At 48.9% G+C, this 16,596-nt stretch overlaps 2 protein-coding genes across 8 annotated transcripts in view; one reads left to right on the forward strand and one right to left on the reverse strand.

Annotated features, from left to right (window-relative positions):
* LRBA (LPS responsive beige-like anchor protein) overlaps positions 1-16,596 on the forward strand; it is a 370,588-nt gene that overhangs the window by 194,149 nt on the left and 159,843 nt on the right. For all 7 annotated transcript variants that reach the window (XM_031588887.2, XM_090138536.1, XM_031588890.2 and 4 more), the window contains 2 exons: positions 1,964-2,110; positions 4,709-4,845. In XM_031588887.2, coding sequence (XP_031444747.2) covers positions 1,964-2,110; positions 4,709-4,845 — 284 coding nt within the window. The remainder of the gene's footprint in view (positions 1-1,963; positions 2,111-4,708; positions 4,846-16,596) is intronic.
* Positions 7,999-9,362, reverse strand: MAB21L2 (mab-21 like 2). Its single transcript, XM_031588891.2, has one exon. It carries the CDS (start codon positions 9,186-9,188, stop codon positions 8,109-8,111), a length of 1,080 nt encoding a protein of 359 aa, XP_031444751.1. The 5' UTR covers positions 9,189-9,362; the 3' UTR covers positions 7,999-8,108.

The following is a 16,596-nucleotide window of genomic DNA, read 5'->3' on the forward strand; positions in this document are numbered from 1 at the left end:
GTTTGAATCGCTGTAAGATAGTTTGGGAAAGACGTGTCTGGTGAGGGAAGGTGAGGCAGGAGGGTTGTATTTGTGTTGCTTGATCCTCTTTGGTTGGAAGCTGCCATACTGATTTTACTTTTTCTTAATGGTAGGATGACAGGACGTGTCACAAATTGTGCTGAATTTAGAGATATTAACCTTAGAACTTTCAGCCTCAAGTGAGAATAGGTAGAAGGCAAATTTGAAATAGCATCTTAGGGTGAAGGAGGCCGAAATGTGAATGGGTGTCTGAAATAACACATGTCCTTTGCCAGCATTAAAAAGAAAAAAAAAAAAAAAAAAAAGAAAAGCAAGCTGATTCTCCTCTATTTTATCCATGGAATGGTTTTGTTCTATTTTACTTTTTTGATCTTCAGCAGAAAGCTGCTGGGCTGTGGAGTGCCAGTGCATGTGGTGTGTGTTAGTACTCTGTCGGTAATTTTACTGCTGCTAACTTCAAATCCTCCAGGGGGAGTTAATTACAGGAAAACCCTTCTAACCATCAGCTGCATATTTCCATGACAAGAAGGGTTTCAGCTCACACTGAACAATTCCAGAATCAGAATTATCATTATTTACATGGCTATGCTGTAGAAGAAAATAAAACTTGGGTTTGTACGATGCTTAGGGCTTCTTGATAATTTATTTTTTACTTATTGCTTACGTACAAGTGGCAGTGATAGCCTGGGGAGAAACTGTCCTGCAGAAGTGGAAGCCTATTCTGTATGGCAAGATGAACCTCTTTTGTTTCTTTATCTCTCTCTCTTTTTTTTTTTTTTTTTTTTGTAATGTCCACAGCAAGCACAGGGCATTTGTTGGGATATTTTAGGTTTCTTTTAAAATGTATTTTTATTTTGTTATTTTTCACTTAATTGCAAAGTCTATTACTCGCAATTTATGTGCATATATGTAGTTAATTTAAGCTGTATAACTCGCCACTGGGGACTTGCCTCCGGCTGGAAGTGTTTGCACGGTAACATTTTGGTTTCAAACGAGCAGCACAGCTCCCGCCCTGCGTGGCAGCGCTCCGAGGCAGCACTGAGCAATGTGTTGCAGCGAGCTGCTCGTGGTGCAGGGTTTTCACAAGCGCGGTGCCACGGGCATTCTCAATATATTTAAGAAATAGCGTGCTCATTTTAAGCTGCAGGGGGAGAGGGGAGGGAGAAAAAGCGTTTTTTTTTTTTCTTGTTGTTGTTTGTTTGTTTGTTTTTGCCTTTACCACAGTAAGTGTTAGCTCCTGTGTAGTGAGCTCTGGTCTCTTTTTTTTTTTTTTTTTTTTTTGGGGGGGGGGGGGGGTTGGTTGGTTTTGTTTTGCTGCTGCTCTGAGCTCGTAAGCTAAGCAAAACCTCCGCAGAGCCCTCGCGGTGGAGATGCTGCCGCTCCCGGCGCGCCCCTGTGGTTCTGCGGGGCCCCGGCTCCGCCCGAAGCCGCGGCGGCGGCACGAGCTGCCCGCTCCCGCCTGCCTCGCGTCGCCGCCGACACGCGCAGGTTCCCGCCGGCGGTCCCCGCTCCTCCTGAGGGCAGGTGCACGCGGCCGTCCTCCTCGGCCTCCCGCCGGGGAAGCGAGGAGAGCCGTCCCGCCGCCTCGCCCTGTGCCCTCCCGTGGCGTGCGGAGAAGCGGCGCCGCTCGCCGCCGAGACGGAGCGGGGCTCGGAGCCTGACCGGCAGCCGCGGGGAAGAGCCGCTTGTAGGTTCCCCCTGCGCTGTCCTCAGCGCTTGCGGCGCAGTTAACCGCTGAGGAGAGCTGCGGGTAATTTTGAGCAGGCTTAATAGGATTAAAACTAGTTGTGTCCTAACATTAGGGGATTAAGGCAGCTACTTCCCACAGGTTGTCCCAAACTGCGTTTTCTTTTCCAAACTTGCATTTTTGTACAAAAAACCCACAACGCTGTACTGCTTTGTCCCTGGGAGCTGACAGAGCGCTGTGCCTTTCTCGTTGCAGCTCCCGATGAAGATATACTTGTTAAGGGAAAGCAGTCTATCAAGAGTCAAGCCTTAGGAAATCAGAACTCAGAAAGTGAGATTCTCTTGGAAGGCGACGACGATATCACGTCATTCATTGAGGAGAGAGAAGTGGAGAACCTAACAGGTAACCGCAGCTATCTGATTTCTGCTCAGCCTCCTTGCTGCCTAAGTTCTCATCTCGCCAGCTCCGCAGCGAATAATACTTCGCCATGCACACCCATACGTTGTCCCTGCCCGTAACTGAATCGTTAACATCGTTTTTCTGTACACATCTGATGCTGGGGATTTACTTGAGGAGAGCTGTGCATTTTCTTTCTCAGCTTTCTGTAACCTTCTGCCTTCCAGAGCAGATGCCTGTGTCCTAGGAAACCTTCTTAAGAAAACGCAGCTCTGCTCAGCCAAGAGTTTCCTTTATTTTTGACCCTGTTACACTCCTCAAAACATAAGGCCCTATGGGCAATTAGGCAAGTTGGTAATTAAAGACTTTGGAGAGTTTCTATTTTTTCCTCCCTCAGTTTATATAAGATTTCTCATATGAATTATTCACTCGCATTTGAAGGATCTGTACGATCACTGGATTTAACTCCTTTAAGCCCCTTATCATCCCCCCAGATCGAGTCCCTTCTCCACCATACCCATAATTGACTTCACTTCTCCTGGAAGAAAAATTAAAACAGTACTTCAGTTCCTTGAACTTGGTGAATTTGACCAAGTTTCGTGCAGCCTTTGCTGCTGTTGCAATCCAAGTGGAACAAGTCCATTCTGTACAGTTCAGAATGTAAACAGTAACTTCCTAGGTTTGGAGACTGGAGGGGTTACAGTATGTCTTCATAGTTATTTGAGGGGCATGGGATTACTCGACCATACAAATTTCTCTGTGTTCTTCTGCTTTCTCAACTGGTATCTCTTGCTCATTTTCTTTAGAGAAAAATGTTTCTTGGATAATTCTGGTTTCCTGAGAACCTGATATGATGAACCTACATTATGATAATTTAATGAAATTACTGGAAGTGATTATTTATTGTCAGTTTGCTCATTCCTTGTCTGAACTGTTTTCCACTCTTTTTAATACTTAAAAACAGATCTAAAACCACAGCATAATAATAATAAAAGAAACAAGTTGGGGTAGGAACGTGAAGTAAAAGAAAGAAGCAGGAGAATAATAGCCTTTAATGTATGTGAATCTCTTTTTCCTTCCTTTCTACCATGAGCTTTCTTCTCAACAGCTTTCTGTTTCCTTCTCTTTTATTATATATTCATTGCTTCTAGTAATACATTCATACAGTAATAGAGGTGAAAGGGGAGTTTAATTATATAATCTTGACAATGGCAATAGGATTAAGAAGTAATCCTCACTAATAAAGTGGTGTGGGTTAGAAATGAAGTGGAAATTGTCAGGGGTCTTCTACAGGACCTGGGCTGCCCCAGCTTCTGCAGCTGTCTGCTTGCCCTGTAATTGAATGTCTGAGGGTGATTGAAAAAATGTTATTTCTCCTCTGGATTACATGCTAATGTACAGAGGGCAAAGGGAGACAGCAAAAGAACACATAGCTGCTTATTTCATCCATTTGTGGGGGTGAGCTTTGGGAAATCATGGCAGTTCTGCAGCTATCTCATGCCCATCTGCAAACACAATGTATTTGTACATTGGGAATAGAGGGCAAAGCTGCTCTGATCTCAGCAGAGCATCTCTTCTTTTGTCCTAGTGGCACACATTGAGATTGATGCGAGATTAAGGACCATCACCCTCCTAACAATTGATGGAAATGACAATTCATCTGAATTTTTTGTCAGTTATTCTCACATTGATTACCTGAACGTGTGTACCTCATTTTTAGATGCTTTATTAAAACAAAATCGTCCATGTCACTTTCATATCTTCAGCTGTTTTATAAAAGCCAGCTAATACAGCAACCGAGAACCTTCATTTCCTTACCTCATAATCAGCCAAATGACAAACCTAACTTGTTTTCTTTCTGCGTGTGTTAGTTTATATAATAGGCCCTGTATTGCCGGATCTGTGCTGAACCTTTTGTTTTCAGTGGTCGTCTGATTTGTCCCCGTGATAAGCCCTGTGGAGATGTGATCATTCCAATAAAAATTCATTCAGTTGGAAACCAACCCTCCAGCTGTTTACTCCCATAGTCCCCGAGCTACACTAACGCTGTACGGAATCCTTGAAAAATATTTAATGTGAAATCAAAAGCATCTTTAAAACATTTTACTGTAGGCTCCGTAAGGCTGTGTAACTTTGACGATAGATTTCTGTTATCCATGAGGGAACGCTTCACAATCAGACAACTTTGAGCCTTGCCTGCTTTCTTCATCTTTGTAGAAAGCTATGGAAACTCTCCAGTACCTACAGAATGCATCTGACAGTAAGATTTCAAGTGTTGGTGTGTGCGCTCCCTGTATTGCGTACAACAGAAGGAATGCAACCGCTGAAGTTTCTCAAAAAGAAAATGTGTCTGAGTGAAAACCGTATCTTGCCATGCTGAAGGCGGCTCTGGCATCTATAATGTATGCATCAGTTTGCAATTGTAGCGGCTTCAACTTTGCGCAGAACAGGGAAACTGTAAATCTATTACATATGTTCCCTTCTGGCATAAAAAGATTCTTGGTTTTTAAGGAAGGGCTATGATCTTTGTTGTATTTATTTTTGTATGCTGGGTTTGAAAAACAAGTAATTGTGACAATGGTTGGTGTTTGTACTCCTTGGCAGGTCCGGTTGCCCTGAGCGCGCCAGCTCAGCTGGTGGCACCCTCGGTGGTGGTGAAAGGCACTCTGTCCATCACTCTTTCCGAGCTCTACTTCGAGGTGGATGAAGAAGATCCCAGTTTTAAGAAAATCGACCCGAAGGTAAGAGATCATTGACCCTGAGCTCTGAGAGATGATGACAAATTACCCGAGCCCTTTAATTCTTCATTCTACTCCCTTTACCGCTGTTGGCTCTCAGTGCTCCTGCTTTAGGAAGTTTGCGACTGACCATATATGTTAGCAAACTTCTCTTGAGCGACATCTCCTCTCCTCCCTGTTCTCCCCCTCCCACAATTCGGCCCTACTTGAATGTTAATTAGCTGGCTGCGAATAAAGCTCCAGGGAGGCATCTGAAATAAAGACATCTTGAATCGCAGGCCTGTGTGAACACAGGAAAGTCCAGCCAGCCTGTTAGCCCAAACGCTTTGTTTTACTTTCCTCTTTTCACGTAAAGCCAGCATAACATTGTGCTTAACCCTCCATGCTCTTAAGTTTTCAGTGCTTCAGCATCGTATTATTATATAACAGATTTTACAGCGCCTGTTACTATTTACAGTGCCTAAACAGAAAACTTAATTGCCCTCTTAAAAGTACGTTCTGGAACGGACTTGTTAATTTTCACAAGCTTTACTTGCTCTGAGCTACTTGATGGCCAGAGTTTGTTTAAAAAGAGAAACCTTTCAGTAAAATTCCAATTTCGGGGGCAGTATATTCTGACATCATAAGGTTACACCTGAATGTTCTATGCAGCGTCGCAGCAGCGTTTGAAAAGCGCGGCATGTTACAGCAAATATTCTCATATCCATGTTAAGCACACTGATGTCTGCTGGTCTTTAAAATGTCTGCTTATTATTAAACGTGCGGGTAATTTCTTGGTGAAGGGAAAAAAGTCCTTTTTTCCCACCAGAAGACATAGTAGGTTTGTGCTGATCTGTCGGCAGCGCCCTGTGTGTTAAGCAGTGCTTTGGGTCTCAGTTCCTGTGGAGTAAATGGCTCTCATCTGTATTAAATGTGCTCTGAAAGCTGGGATCATCGAGTGCCATCAAGGAAAGCATTTAGTTTGTAAAGAACACTCTCCAATCCTGCTAGCTAATCGCTCATAGAAAACTGTAGCTCAAAGAGTGATTTTATGTTGTGCCATAAATGGAATTTAACTTTTTTCTGGTCCTGAAATATTTTGGAAATTATTTTAAAGTGTGAAATAGCTCTTAAAATTTGGATGTGCTTCCTATTCCCGTAGTACTTTTTGAAATACGTAACGGGTAGGAAACGTCTCAACATAAAATATGAGGACAAGTTGCTGTAGTTGATCCTCCATCTTCAGTGTTGTGCCGTGCCTTGTACCGCACCACAAAAACCTTCTGGCTTTGCGGCATTCTGCACTTCTGCTTTCCGCGCAGGACGTTTAAGCACAGATAAGAACTCTCCCCGTTTTTGTGACCTGCTTTGTGAGGACGTGGCCACGTTGGGCTGGCTTTCTTTTCTCCCGTTTTCTAATCGCTGGGAGTGGCTGTTTCCCTGCCCGCGGGCAGAGCTCTGGTCTGACTGTCTTTCATTCTGCGTCTGAGACATTTTCTTTAGCTTCTTAGAAAAGGAGTCTGTTATGTGAAGCATGGGCTACACATCTCTTACGTTCTATTTGTGATGCTACTTTCACAGTAAGGCTTGAAAAATATGTCTTAATATCTCTTTTTGGGAGAGGAGGGCTAAAAAGAAACGGTGTGAATTTTGATTTGAAATAGCGATGAGCTCCCGCTGCAGCTCGCTTTTAAGCTTTAACACCTCCCTGCCCCACCCTCCGCTTGGATCGCAGTGCCTGGAAGTACGCCCCTAAAACTTAAAACCCCTAAGCAGAGTAGCTCAGAAGGCGCCCTTAATTAACGAGGCTTCATCCGTTTGCTAAATTTAAGTTAAATTTAAGTCTGTTTGTCCAAAGTACCGAAAAGAAAGCAGTGTGACAAGGTGCCGAACGAACGCCGGCGCTGGCGCTGCTACGAGTGCCGCTCAGATCAGGGCTGTTTTCCCACGGAAACGGCCGCACCGCCAGGTGAGCCGGGGGGCAGCGGGGCTGCACCGCATCCCTCCCCGCCCCGCCGCGCTGCCCGCGTCTCTCGCTTCGTTCGGTTTCTCGCTTCGAATGGGAACGGCTCTTTCTTTCCGGCTCCCACCGCAAAGAAACGGAAGCGGCGTTTCGGAACGAGAAGTTGCCTTTCGCCTCCCCTCCGAGGGACGCCGAAACTTGTACTAAATGCTGCGAATCGGCTCGGAAGCCTGTCGGGGTGGGGATGGGGGGGGAGCGGGACAGCTAACGACGACGCCGTTAACGCTGAAAAACGCTGCAAACGTTTCCAAAGCGGGGAAGTTAAGCTGAGCGGGGAGGGCGCGGCGCTGGCTGTCCCAGGAGCTCCCGGTCTCGAGCGGGCAGCCCGCGGGGAGACCCACAGCCTTCGTGCCGCTGCCGCCGAGCGAGCGGGGCGGTGACGCGCCGGCACCGTTCGGGGTGGCTCCGTACTTCGCGTCCAACGGGACGGCGCTTTAGCACGGGGAATTTGTAGCGCGAAATACAAGCACTCGAGGTTTAGTGGGGAAAAAAAAAAAAAAAAAGAGAGAGAGAGAGAAAAAGAAAAAAAAAAAAAAAAGAAGAAGAAGAAAGGAAGCTACAAGCGAAAACGAGAGCGCCCGATGCAAGGCGAAGCGCCACGGGCTGCCTGCCTGCCTGCCGCGGGGCGATGCTCCGCGTGGTTCAGGGCGGAGAGGGGAAAGACACGGAGTGTAACTGTACCTAACGCGGTACAGCGGTGCTCGCACGCGGAGCAAAGGGTTTTCTCAGCGCCCCGATTTAACGAGGGACTGCGCCGAGCGGAGGGCTCGCGTTCAGCCTGCGGGGACGTCCCGCCGTCCCGCTTCGGGTTTTGGTTTCTTAAGTGTCGCTTCTGCGGTTCGGAAGGGCCCTACCGGCCCGAACTTAAGAACCATGCACAAAAAGTAAAGTTAAAGTGATATTTTTATTACTATTTGCAACAAGTCAGTGGTGGGGCACATCATCTGACCTCGGCGCCGAAACACATTTAACACCGGTAAAACTTTTTTTTTTTTTAAAGGGCAATTTGTACATATAGTTAAATAATTTTTCACTTGGTGACAACATTCAGGCAGACGAGAGAGAGAGAGAGAGTAAGAAAAGGACTATACAGGGATTGGAAAATGTACCTTTGGGCTTTCGTTTGGCCGCGGCAAAAGTCCGAGCGCTTCCCTTTGCGGAGGAGGAGAGGCGGGGATGCCGTCCCCGCGGGCGGCGCCGATCCGTAGCAGTCTGCGGCCGCCGCGGTACCGGGGGGCGAGCGGCGTGCGCCCGGGCGCCGTCCCTATAGTTTGTCGAGGCTTTTGGGATTGGTGAGGATCTCCCGGGCCAGCCTCCAGGTCTGTTTGGCGGCGCTCTCCAGGGCCGAGTGGGGCTTGCCCTGAAAGAGGTCGAGGTTGGGCAGGAAGTAGTGCGGGCAGCGGCGGCACTGCAGGCAGGAGATGAGCTGCAGTAGGATGCCGTTGAGGCGGTCGCCCAGGCACGCCTCGTCCCAGTCGGTCTCCCGCGGGTGCTTCTCGCACTCGTACAGCAGCAGCGTCTTCATGTGGTAGTTGTTGAGCGGCTGCCCGGGCAGCTCCAGGTGCCGGTCCCGCAGCGTCTTGAGCACCGAGAGGCACTTGTTGCGGCAGCCGCCCATCAGCAGCCGGTTCTCGGCCTCGCCGAACTGCAGCACCCAGGCGTCGCTCTCGGCCGAGCTCTGTTTGCCCGTCAGCGAGTAGCACTCCTTGGAGAGCAGGTTGAAGCCCTCCGCCTTCACCTCGGCCACGCGGTTGGGGCCGGGCCAGGGGATGTGCGGCATGGGCCACTGCGCCGCGCTCCGCGGCCAGATGCCCGTGCACTTGAAGGCGGGCGTGATCTGCACCACGTAGCGCTCGCGGATGCGCAGCTTCACCTCGCTCGTGTCCGCGATCATCTTCACTACGTCGCGGTAGCTGCACTTGTCCACGGCCTGGGCCACCAGAGTCTGGAAGCGGGAGCGGATCTTGCGCGCCGACAGGTAGCCGGAGGCCGTGATGAACTCCACCCAGAGCGACATGCTGCGCTTGCGGCCGTCGCTCAGCTTGAGCACGGCGCAGCCCGGCAGGGAGCCGTCGTCCACGAAGTTGAAGACGCCCATCTGGTTGAGGTAGAGCACCACCTCGAACTCGGTGGGCGAGATCACCTCCAGCCCCTCGTAGCGGGCGTCGATCTCGCTCAGCGAGCTGATGAAGCGCGGCTCCTGCACCTCCACCTCCTTCAGCACGTCCGACACCACCTTGCACACCTCGCGGATGGTCTTGGCGATGGCCGCCTTGCGCGCCTGGCAGCGCTCCGTGTAGTACTTGTTGAGCTGGTACACCAGCTTGGCCTGGGCGGCGATCATGTTGGGGCACAGGTCCGGGCTGTACACCGGGCTCTCGCAGTACGTTGAGGGATCCAATGCTTTAGCGGGGGCTGCAGCTTGGCGGAGGGCAGCGGCCGGCTCGGGCACCCCCGCCCCCGCCGGGCGGACGGCGGCAGCGCGGGGCGGAGGAGGAGGAGTAGGAGGCGGCGGCACGAAGCGGCGCGGCCCGGCGCTACCCCGGCCCGGGGGCGGCGGGGGCCGGGAGGTGGATGCTGCCGCTGCGCTCGGCCGCCCGCCCCCCCGCGCCGCTGCACGGCCGCTTCAGCAGTTCATGGAATCGAAAGAGCCCGAGCGAAGTCGCGCAGGAGTTCCCCGCAGAAGCGCCGGTCGGCGGCGAAGTTTGGCACCGCCCGCGGGGCGAGAGCAGGAGGAGGAAGAGGAGGAGGAGAAGAAAGGCGTGCGGTGCCCCGAGCGAGCCCCGTCCGGCCGCCGCCCTCGGTCCGTTCTCGGTGCGTGCCCTGCCGCCGCCGGGTGTCGCCGAGCGCCCTTCTGGCCCTGGCTCCCGCGATCGTTACTCGCAGAGTTGTGCGCCCGCTCTGCGCTCGCTCATCCCCGTCCTGCGGCTCGGCACGGATTGTTGGGGTTTGTTTTTCTTTGCACACACTGTGTTATCCCGGGCGGGAGGAGGGCGGTGCGGTATGCCCGGGAGCGCTTCTCCTCCCCCTCCCCACCCCTGGCTGTGCGCGCCGCGGCTCTCTGTCCGCGCCTCTCCTCCTCCTCCTCCTCCTCTTCCTCCGCGTGTCCGCGCGGCTCTGGGCGCGCTGGCGCCGTGGTTACTTTATGAATGGGCCCCGGCCGCGGCGGAGGGGCGGAGCGCGTCTCCTACAATCGCCGCCGAGCTGTCAGCGGCGCGGCCAATCGCGGCACCGGGCGCGGCCGGAGCGGGACCGGCGGGCGGGGCGCGGGGGGCGCGGGCACGGCGACGCGCACGGCCGCGGCCTCGGGCCGGGCACCGGCAGCTCGCGGCCCGGGGGCGCCGGATGCCGGGGCTCCGGCAGTGTGCGAGGAGCGGTGGGGTGGGGGTGGGGTTAGGGTTGTCCCGGCGCCGGTATCGGGCTGTAGCGGGGAAAGTGGGAGCGTGGCCGGGGCGGGGTTGCGCGCCGCGGGCACGTTGACGGAGATAAATCCGCGTAGTAAAGTTGCGCTCATCCTTCTGAGGTGGAGGATTGAGTTATTCGAAAAGGAAACCGTATTTTATGCAAGTTTGCGTTAATGAGAGCGCTGAATGGTTTGGATGTGAAATCGCGCCAGTGTCGCGGCGGTGCAGAAACGCAGCGAGCGGGCGTTCGTGGAACGGCAGAGCAAACCGAACTCTTTTCCTTACAAACTCCCGGTGTGGGGAGAGGTGACGTCCGCCCGCTCCGCACCGCCGCTCCCCGGGCTGTGTGTCCCCCCCTGCGGTGGACCCCGCGGATCTCCGGCGCACCGAGAGCGAGGCCGCGGCCGTTCCCACGCCGTGCGCTCCGTGCGGGGTCTCGGCTCGCTCCGCGTCCGGTTCTTTTTTGCCTTTCGTTGCGGCTGGCTGATTTTACTAAATAAAATATCGCCGTCTGTTTGCCGCGTGCGTTTAAATTAGAAACATGCCTTACGCCGGCTGTACAACCGCACGCTGGATGTAGTAGTATGGATGTGTCCGGCGCCGGTGCTGCTCGGGGCGCTGTCACCGACGAGCCGCACGCATCGGGCTTTACATCACGGCGCTGCGGCTGGCACACCGCAGGTGCCCGGCGGGAGGAGGACAGGCCGGGAGCGGCTCTGGGCAGAGCGGCCTCAAGGAGCGGCGAGAAGGGCCGTGGTACCGTCGGCCACGGCGGGCGAGAGGAGAGGCAGAGCTGGCAGAGCGCCGGGTCGGACGGGGGTGGGGGAACGCGGGTGCCTATTTTCAGGGCAAAAATAGAGCGGAGGCGGCCGCCCCCCCGCTAAGGTGACCGATGGTAAAATGTTACCGGCGCTCAGATTTAAAACAATTCATTACCAATTTTCCCGTCTGAGATTGAAGCGCTAGTAAATAATAAATCAGCTAAACAAAAGCCGACTTTAATTTATTGCCCCGGCGCTAATTAGAAACATCATTTGAGCAATAAACTTAAACACTTCCAGCAAATAATGCACGTGAAGCCTTTCTCTGGGCGATTGCGGCCGCGCCGCATTAAGAGCGGCTTCGGCTGTGGCGGAATTTGCTCTCGCCGGGATGAATAATTGAAAGGAACGGTATCGGAGGAGCTGCAGTCGAAGAGCCCCTCTCCCCATTGCCTTTACGGATGCTGGCGCGGAAGTCCGTCAGCGCTCCTCGATGGTGCGGCAGCCCCTCCGGCGGCGGGGGACACCGTGCTCCGTTGGGATGAAGGAGCGCGGAGAGGGACTCTCGGGGCTAAAAGGCACTTGAAGCCTTCAGAGCGATTGATCTGCATTCTCCCGTTATAATCCGTCTCATCATACTTGAGTTAATGAGGCAGGGGCGGAGGTGATCTGATGGTCCTTGACAAATTCATTAGGGAGGCTGCGGGACGTTTTATTTGACTGTTAAACATGGTGTTTGTTTGGTTTAGGCAGCGCCGACGTCGGCACGCCGCTGCCTGCAGCAATAGCGTTTTGTTAGCGAGGGCTGCTGGAAACGGAGCTGCGAGGGACTCGTGCGGGGGGAGCAGCGCGCTGCCCCTCGGCGCCTCCTCCGCTGCGGGCCCGCACGTGGCAGCGCTCCTGCGGGCAGACGGGGCGGCAGTGACAGCCAACGGCGGCCGGGAAATGTGCGAGCACCTTTTTGGTTTTCTTCCATTTCGATTCGAAAGAGGATGCCGTGCGTTTTATCAAGCCTTAAAACGAAAAAGGCAAACCGACAAAACGAGAAGAAAACTGGAAAACAAATGGGAGCTTCAGCAGGAAGCACACGCGTTTTTTATTGTGTTACACTGTGGCGTGCTTGCTTTTGCTTGGCTGGCCAGCTTATCGGCAGCGTGCTTTACGTGTTTCAGACCCTTTTTATCCTAAAAGGTGTATTTTGAAGTTTTTCTCTCACGTGGTACTGATACAGCATTTATCAAGTCAGTTCGAAGTTTAACCAAAATCCTGCGACTGTTAAAGGGTTGTGCCCAATTTACGCTTTTTTCCTCTCCTCTCCCCTGAGTGGAAAGGGAAAAGCAAATGCAGGAACAGGTGCTCCCAAAAGAGATAATAAGTGTTTTTATGAAGAGCGCATGAAATATGGATGTGTACCCATCCATTTTGTTCGTGGCAGCTTTGTAGACGAGACCCAGCCAGTGCTCCATGATTTCCCAATAGCTGCTTTCCTTTCTGTCTTTTCTGCTAAGGGATGCAGGTTCGTGGTAAAACACGATAATTAATCTGTTCGTGAATCCTAACATTGTGATATTTTTTTCCTGGGGATCAGTCTTCAAACATTCTCAGCTTTAAGCACTTTGTAGAGCTCTGCTTCCATTTATAGAAGAACAGTATGGGAAAAGAGCTGGTGCCCTTTGCCTGTCATTTTCATACATTCCTGCACTGCTGATGGAGCTTGAACTGCTGCAGGGAATGTATGGATTTGAGAAGAAATGATTCGGTAATTCATGTTGTGTTTCTCTGCAGCAAAACCAGGTTAATGGTTACAGTAAAGGCTGCCGTGGGTTTGATGGTTAAAATTCTGTTTACGTTCGGTAGTGTGCAGTATGTACCTTTTTTTTTAAAGGCATGGCTTGGCTTTGCTGTCTGCTGATCTCTCCTAAGAGCTGTGTTTATGAAGTTAGCTGGTAGCACACACTGAGGGAAAGATATTTTCCATTCGGCAGATGTCATTAATGTGTCTTATCAGCAAAGAGTATTATACAAATCTTGTACTTTTTTTAATGCAAGGATTGGATGGTATGGTAATGAAGTAATTTATACATGTTTCTAAGTCTCCCTTTGCTTTCTTTCTGGAGTGGTGAAAGGGGAAGGCTCCAACTACTCCTCTAAAGAGCTCAATTTTCCTTTCCTTCAAATGTGGATGTGTTCATCTTCTGGTGTTTAACCATGATCCGTATTGAAGGCTTTCTCTGTTGCTTTGAATCTTGAATTACAGGTTGCTTCTCTTCTCTCTCGAAGAATCGCTGTGGCTTTTAGCTGTAAGATTACTTTGGCTTCTAAACAGAGTTTTATAAGTTTGCACTCAATAAGTTGACAATCAGAGAAAATCAAAGAAGTGTACCAGAAAAGAACATTTCTAATGCTTTTGTAGCATTTTCTTCTTTAAAAACTTCTTGGGGCCCTTCTGTTTCGTTTGGTTTGTTTGGGTGTGGTTGCATATTATTGGTACATGCCATTTTATCCAGCAGAATTAACCTAATTCAGTGTGTTAACTGGTCTTTATTTACAATAATTGATTAGTTATGTTAATGATGTCTATTTTAAAAAGTATGAGAGCGTGTAACATCCTGGGATTTTGCCAGCTTGATCCTCAGCTGGATGCAATAACAATCGTTTGCCTGAGAAGGATATTTACGAGTTAATCTAGGCTTCTCTAATAAAATTCTTAAATTGAAATTAAAAAATTTCTGTTTCTAGCTCCAGAAGTGGAAGCTTCTCATTTATACACTAACACTTTCAGAAGTACTTCCCCAAGTAGCAATGTAACATGCTGTACTCCTGAGCCATACTGCTGGTAACAACCCTTTAGCGAGCGCCCGTCAGTGCAGTTCATAAAGGGGAAGGGGGCTGTGGGAGGAGGGTCAGAGGGGGCTCAATCTTCTCAGTAGCACTGCTGACCAGCATGCAATATATCGAGTCACTCTTCTTTGTTTCTGCTTCTCCCCCAGCTTCTCCCCTCTCCCAGTATTTAAAGATGATTTTGTTTTTGGTGGAAGATGGTAATGGTAGAAAAGGCATGCAAGTTTTACTTAAATGTAACTTATTTATTCACTATTTTTTATGTTTCCTGTTTGAACAGTCTCGTAATCGTTGCTTTATTCAAATATTTTTCAATTTAAGTGCGGAATTAGAGCTGTCTATATTTCTGCTTGTTGTACTTCGTGATACTAAACTTTCATCCTTTTGAAGTACTGTGCTGGCATAAAGTAGCCTATTGCTAGTTATATAATCATTGCAGGGGGTTTGTTGCTACTTCTAATGAGAGAATCAAATCTTAGCTATTCCTATTTTATATCTTGCCGTGCACATTTTATTTCAGAATAACTTCTCCATGATAATATGCTGCTCTCTTTTTAGTTTTCTTATGGATTAGATAAAAACTTGGGTGCAGAATAGTCCTACATGCTGTCTCCTGTAGCTGGGAAGGGGAAACTGTGTCGGTTCAAGTAATGTATAGAAGCCATCTGCATAGTTTAATTGAAATAATATTTGGTGATCTAAGGGATGGAAATTGTTCCTTTTCCTTAACCATCTGAAATAAAACCGGGATGTAAAACAGCTGTCTTGGCCTATGGAAATCAAGGTTCTGCCAGTCTGTTTCTTTTCTTCATTTTCTCCTTCTATCTTCCTTTATTATCTTTGGATCCCAAGGAGTCTTTCTTATTTTCTAACTGGTTTTGTCTGCAACAAGGGGCTGGGTTGCTGGGTTTAAATAGACTTTGGATAGAGTGAAAAATCTTTGATCTATGTCTATGACTGCTTCCAAATGATTTGCTTGCTGGGACTGGACACTGTCCATGCCCTTTCACTTCACTATCAGATAGGCACACAAAAAGGACTTGACATGCTACCAGATGCATAGTTAATCATTGCATTAGGTCTGTAAAGGGGTCCATCCAGACTCAATTAGGTCTACCATTTTTAACTAGCGTTTGCTCTGTAGTTTGTTTGGAATGCAATATTAATTCTAACTGCTGTTCTGTTTATTTAACAGTGTTTTTGTAGACTTTACACTTACTTTCAAGCGGTTTTCACTGCATTTCTTCTGCTTTGCATTTGTTTTGAACAACTGACTGTTGAGATACACCAAATATTTTTGCAGTACAATATATTATCTGCAGCTTTCATGAAAAAAAAAAGTCTTTGTGTAATTCAGCTTTTTCCTTTCTCAGTACTGATTTTTAAATGTGCAGTTGAAATAAGATAAATACAGCGACTGACGTGTATTGAAAATGTGTTTAGAAAAGTAGCCTCCAAGAGCATTTCAAGATTTGCAACTGAATGTTAAGATCTGAAAGCCATACAGAAGCAGTTCTATCATTTGTTTACACAAGAGCTCATTCTTATATCTGGCTCTGCATGCTTTTCTGTGAGAAGGACATTATGGATGCAGGAGTTAGGAAGGTTCAACTGCAGGGTAAAAAGCTTCAGGTAAATTATAGCTCCAAATCTTGCTTGTATATTTGCATTAAAAATTATTGTGTGTGCTGAATAAAGAGCATTTAAAATTCCTAGAGTTCACAGAGTTTCAAAAAAACTTAGTAGTTGAGCTAGCTTGTACTGTCACAGTATGAAGAAGCTCTGGTATTCAAATAGGATAAATAGTTTTGATCACATGTGCTGTCTGTATTTCCCTGAAATGCTTATATTGAGGATGGTAGGCCAACAGAAGGATGGGCTCAGAAAGGGGTGAAGCCATCACTGCATAAAAATTAATCTTACTTCTAAAAGAAAGGAGCACGAATGAGAGTATTTAAAAGTATTTTCGTTTGTTTTTAATAAAGTTTTTAATTTGTTTTGGGGGAAAGGAGGAGCAAGGCGTTCTGATCTGTGTATAGTTACTAAAGCTGTTGTGTTCCACTTCAGGAAATAGTTCAGCCTTCGTTTTACATCTGAGATTTCATGCTTTAGTTCTTTGCGTCATGGTTGTCAGAATTCTTTAAGGAGGGAAGATACATTAAAATGTAACGTTTATCACTTACCTGTGGCCACGGTGATGTTCTGACATTGCTAACAGCCTTCCAAGATCCAGGATGTGAGTGTGAATACTGCTCAGAAGTGTCAGTTAGGGCTCTCCAGGGATTTTTAGAGCATCTATACTTACCTGCTGCTCTGAAAGACAGGTGTGCAGGTGTGTGCGCCTATACCCTGCAGTTATGGTTGGTATTCATGCATGTAAATACACAACAGAGAAGAAGTGGGTCCTTACAAGGCATGGGCAGGTAACTTCCCCTCACCTGCCATCTAACTGGGAAGCTCATTCTAAGTGGCACTCGAGTTCCAGCACATCTACAGAGGGCAACTGCGTATATGTCTGGTGTGGGTTGCCAGAGTGCGAACTTGAAAGAAAGTAGGACTGAAATGCAGGGTCATTTGTGAATTTATGTTTTATCTCCCTTCGCCTAAAAATTTATGAGGAGAGTGACTTCGGGTGCTGGCGCTGTGTGTTCCAGGGCTTGCCCCCACTGATAACACCCTTGTTGGCGTGAAAGTGCAATGCAAATTATGACAGTTACAACCTTCTGTTTTGTTTAACCTGTCAGCG

Source organism: Phasianus colchicus, chromosome 4, assembly GCF_987193195.1.
Source record: "Phasianus colchicus chromosome 4, bPhaCol1.hap1.1, whole genome shotgun sequence".
Taxonomy (NCBI): domain Eukaryota; kingdom Metazoa; phylum Chordata; class Aves; order Galliformes; family Phasianidae; genus Phasianus; species Phasianus colchicus.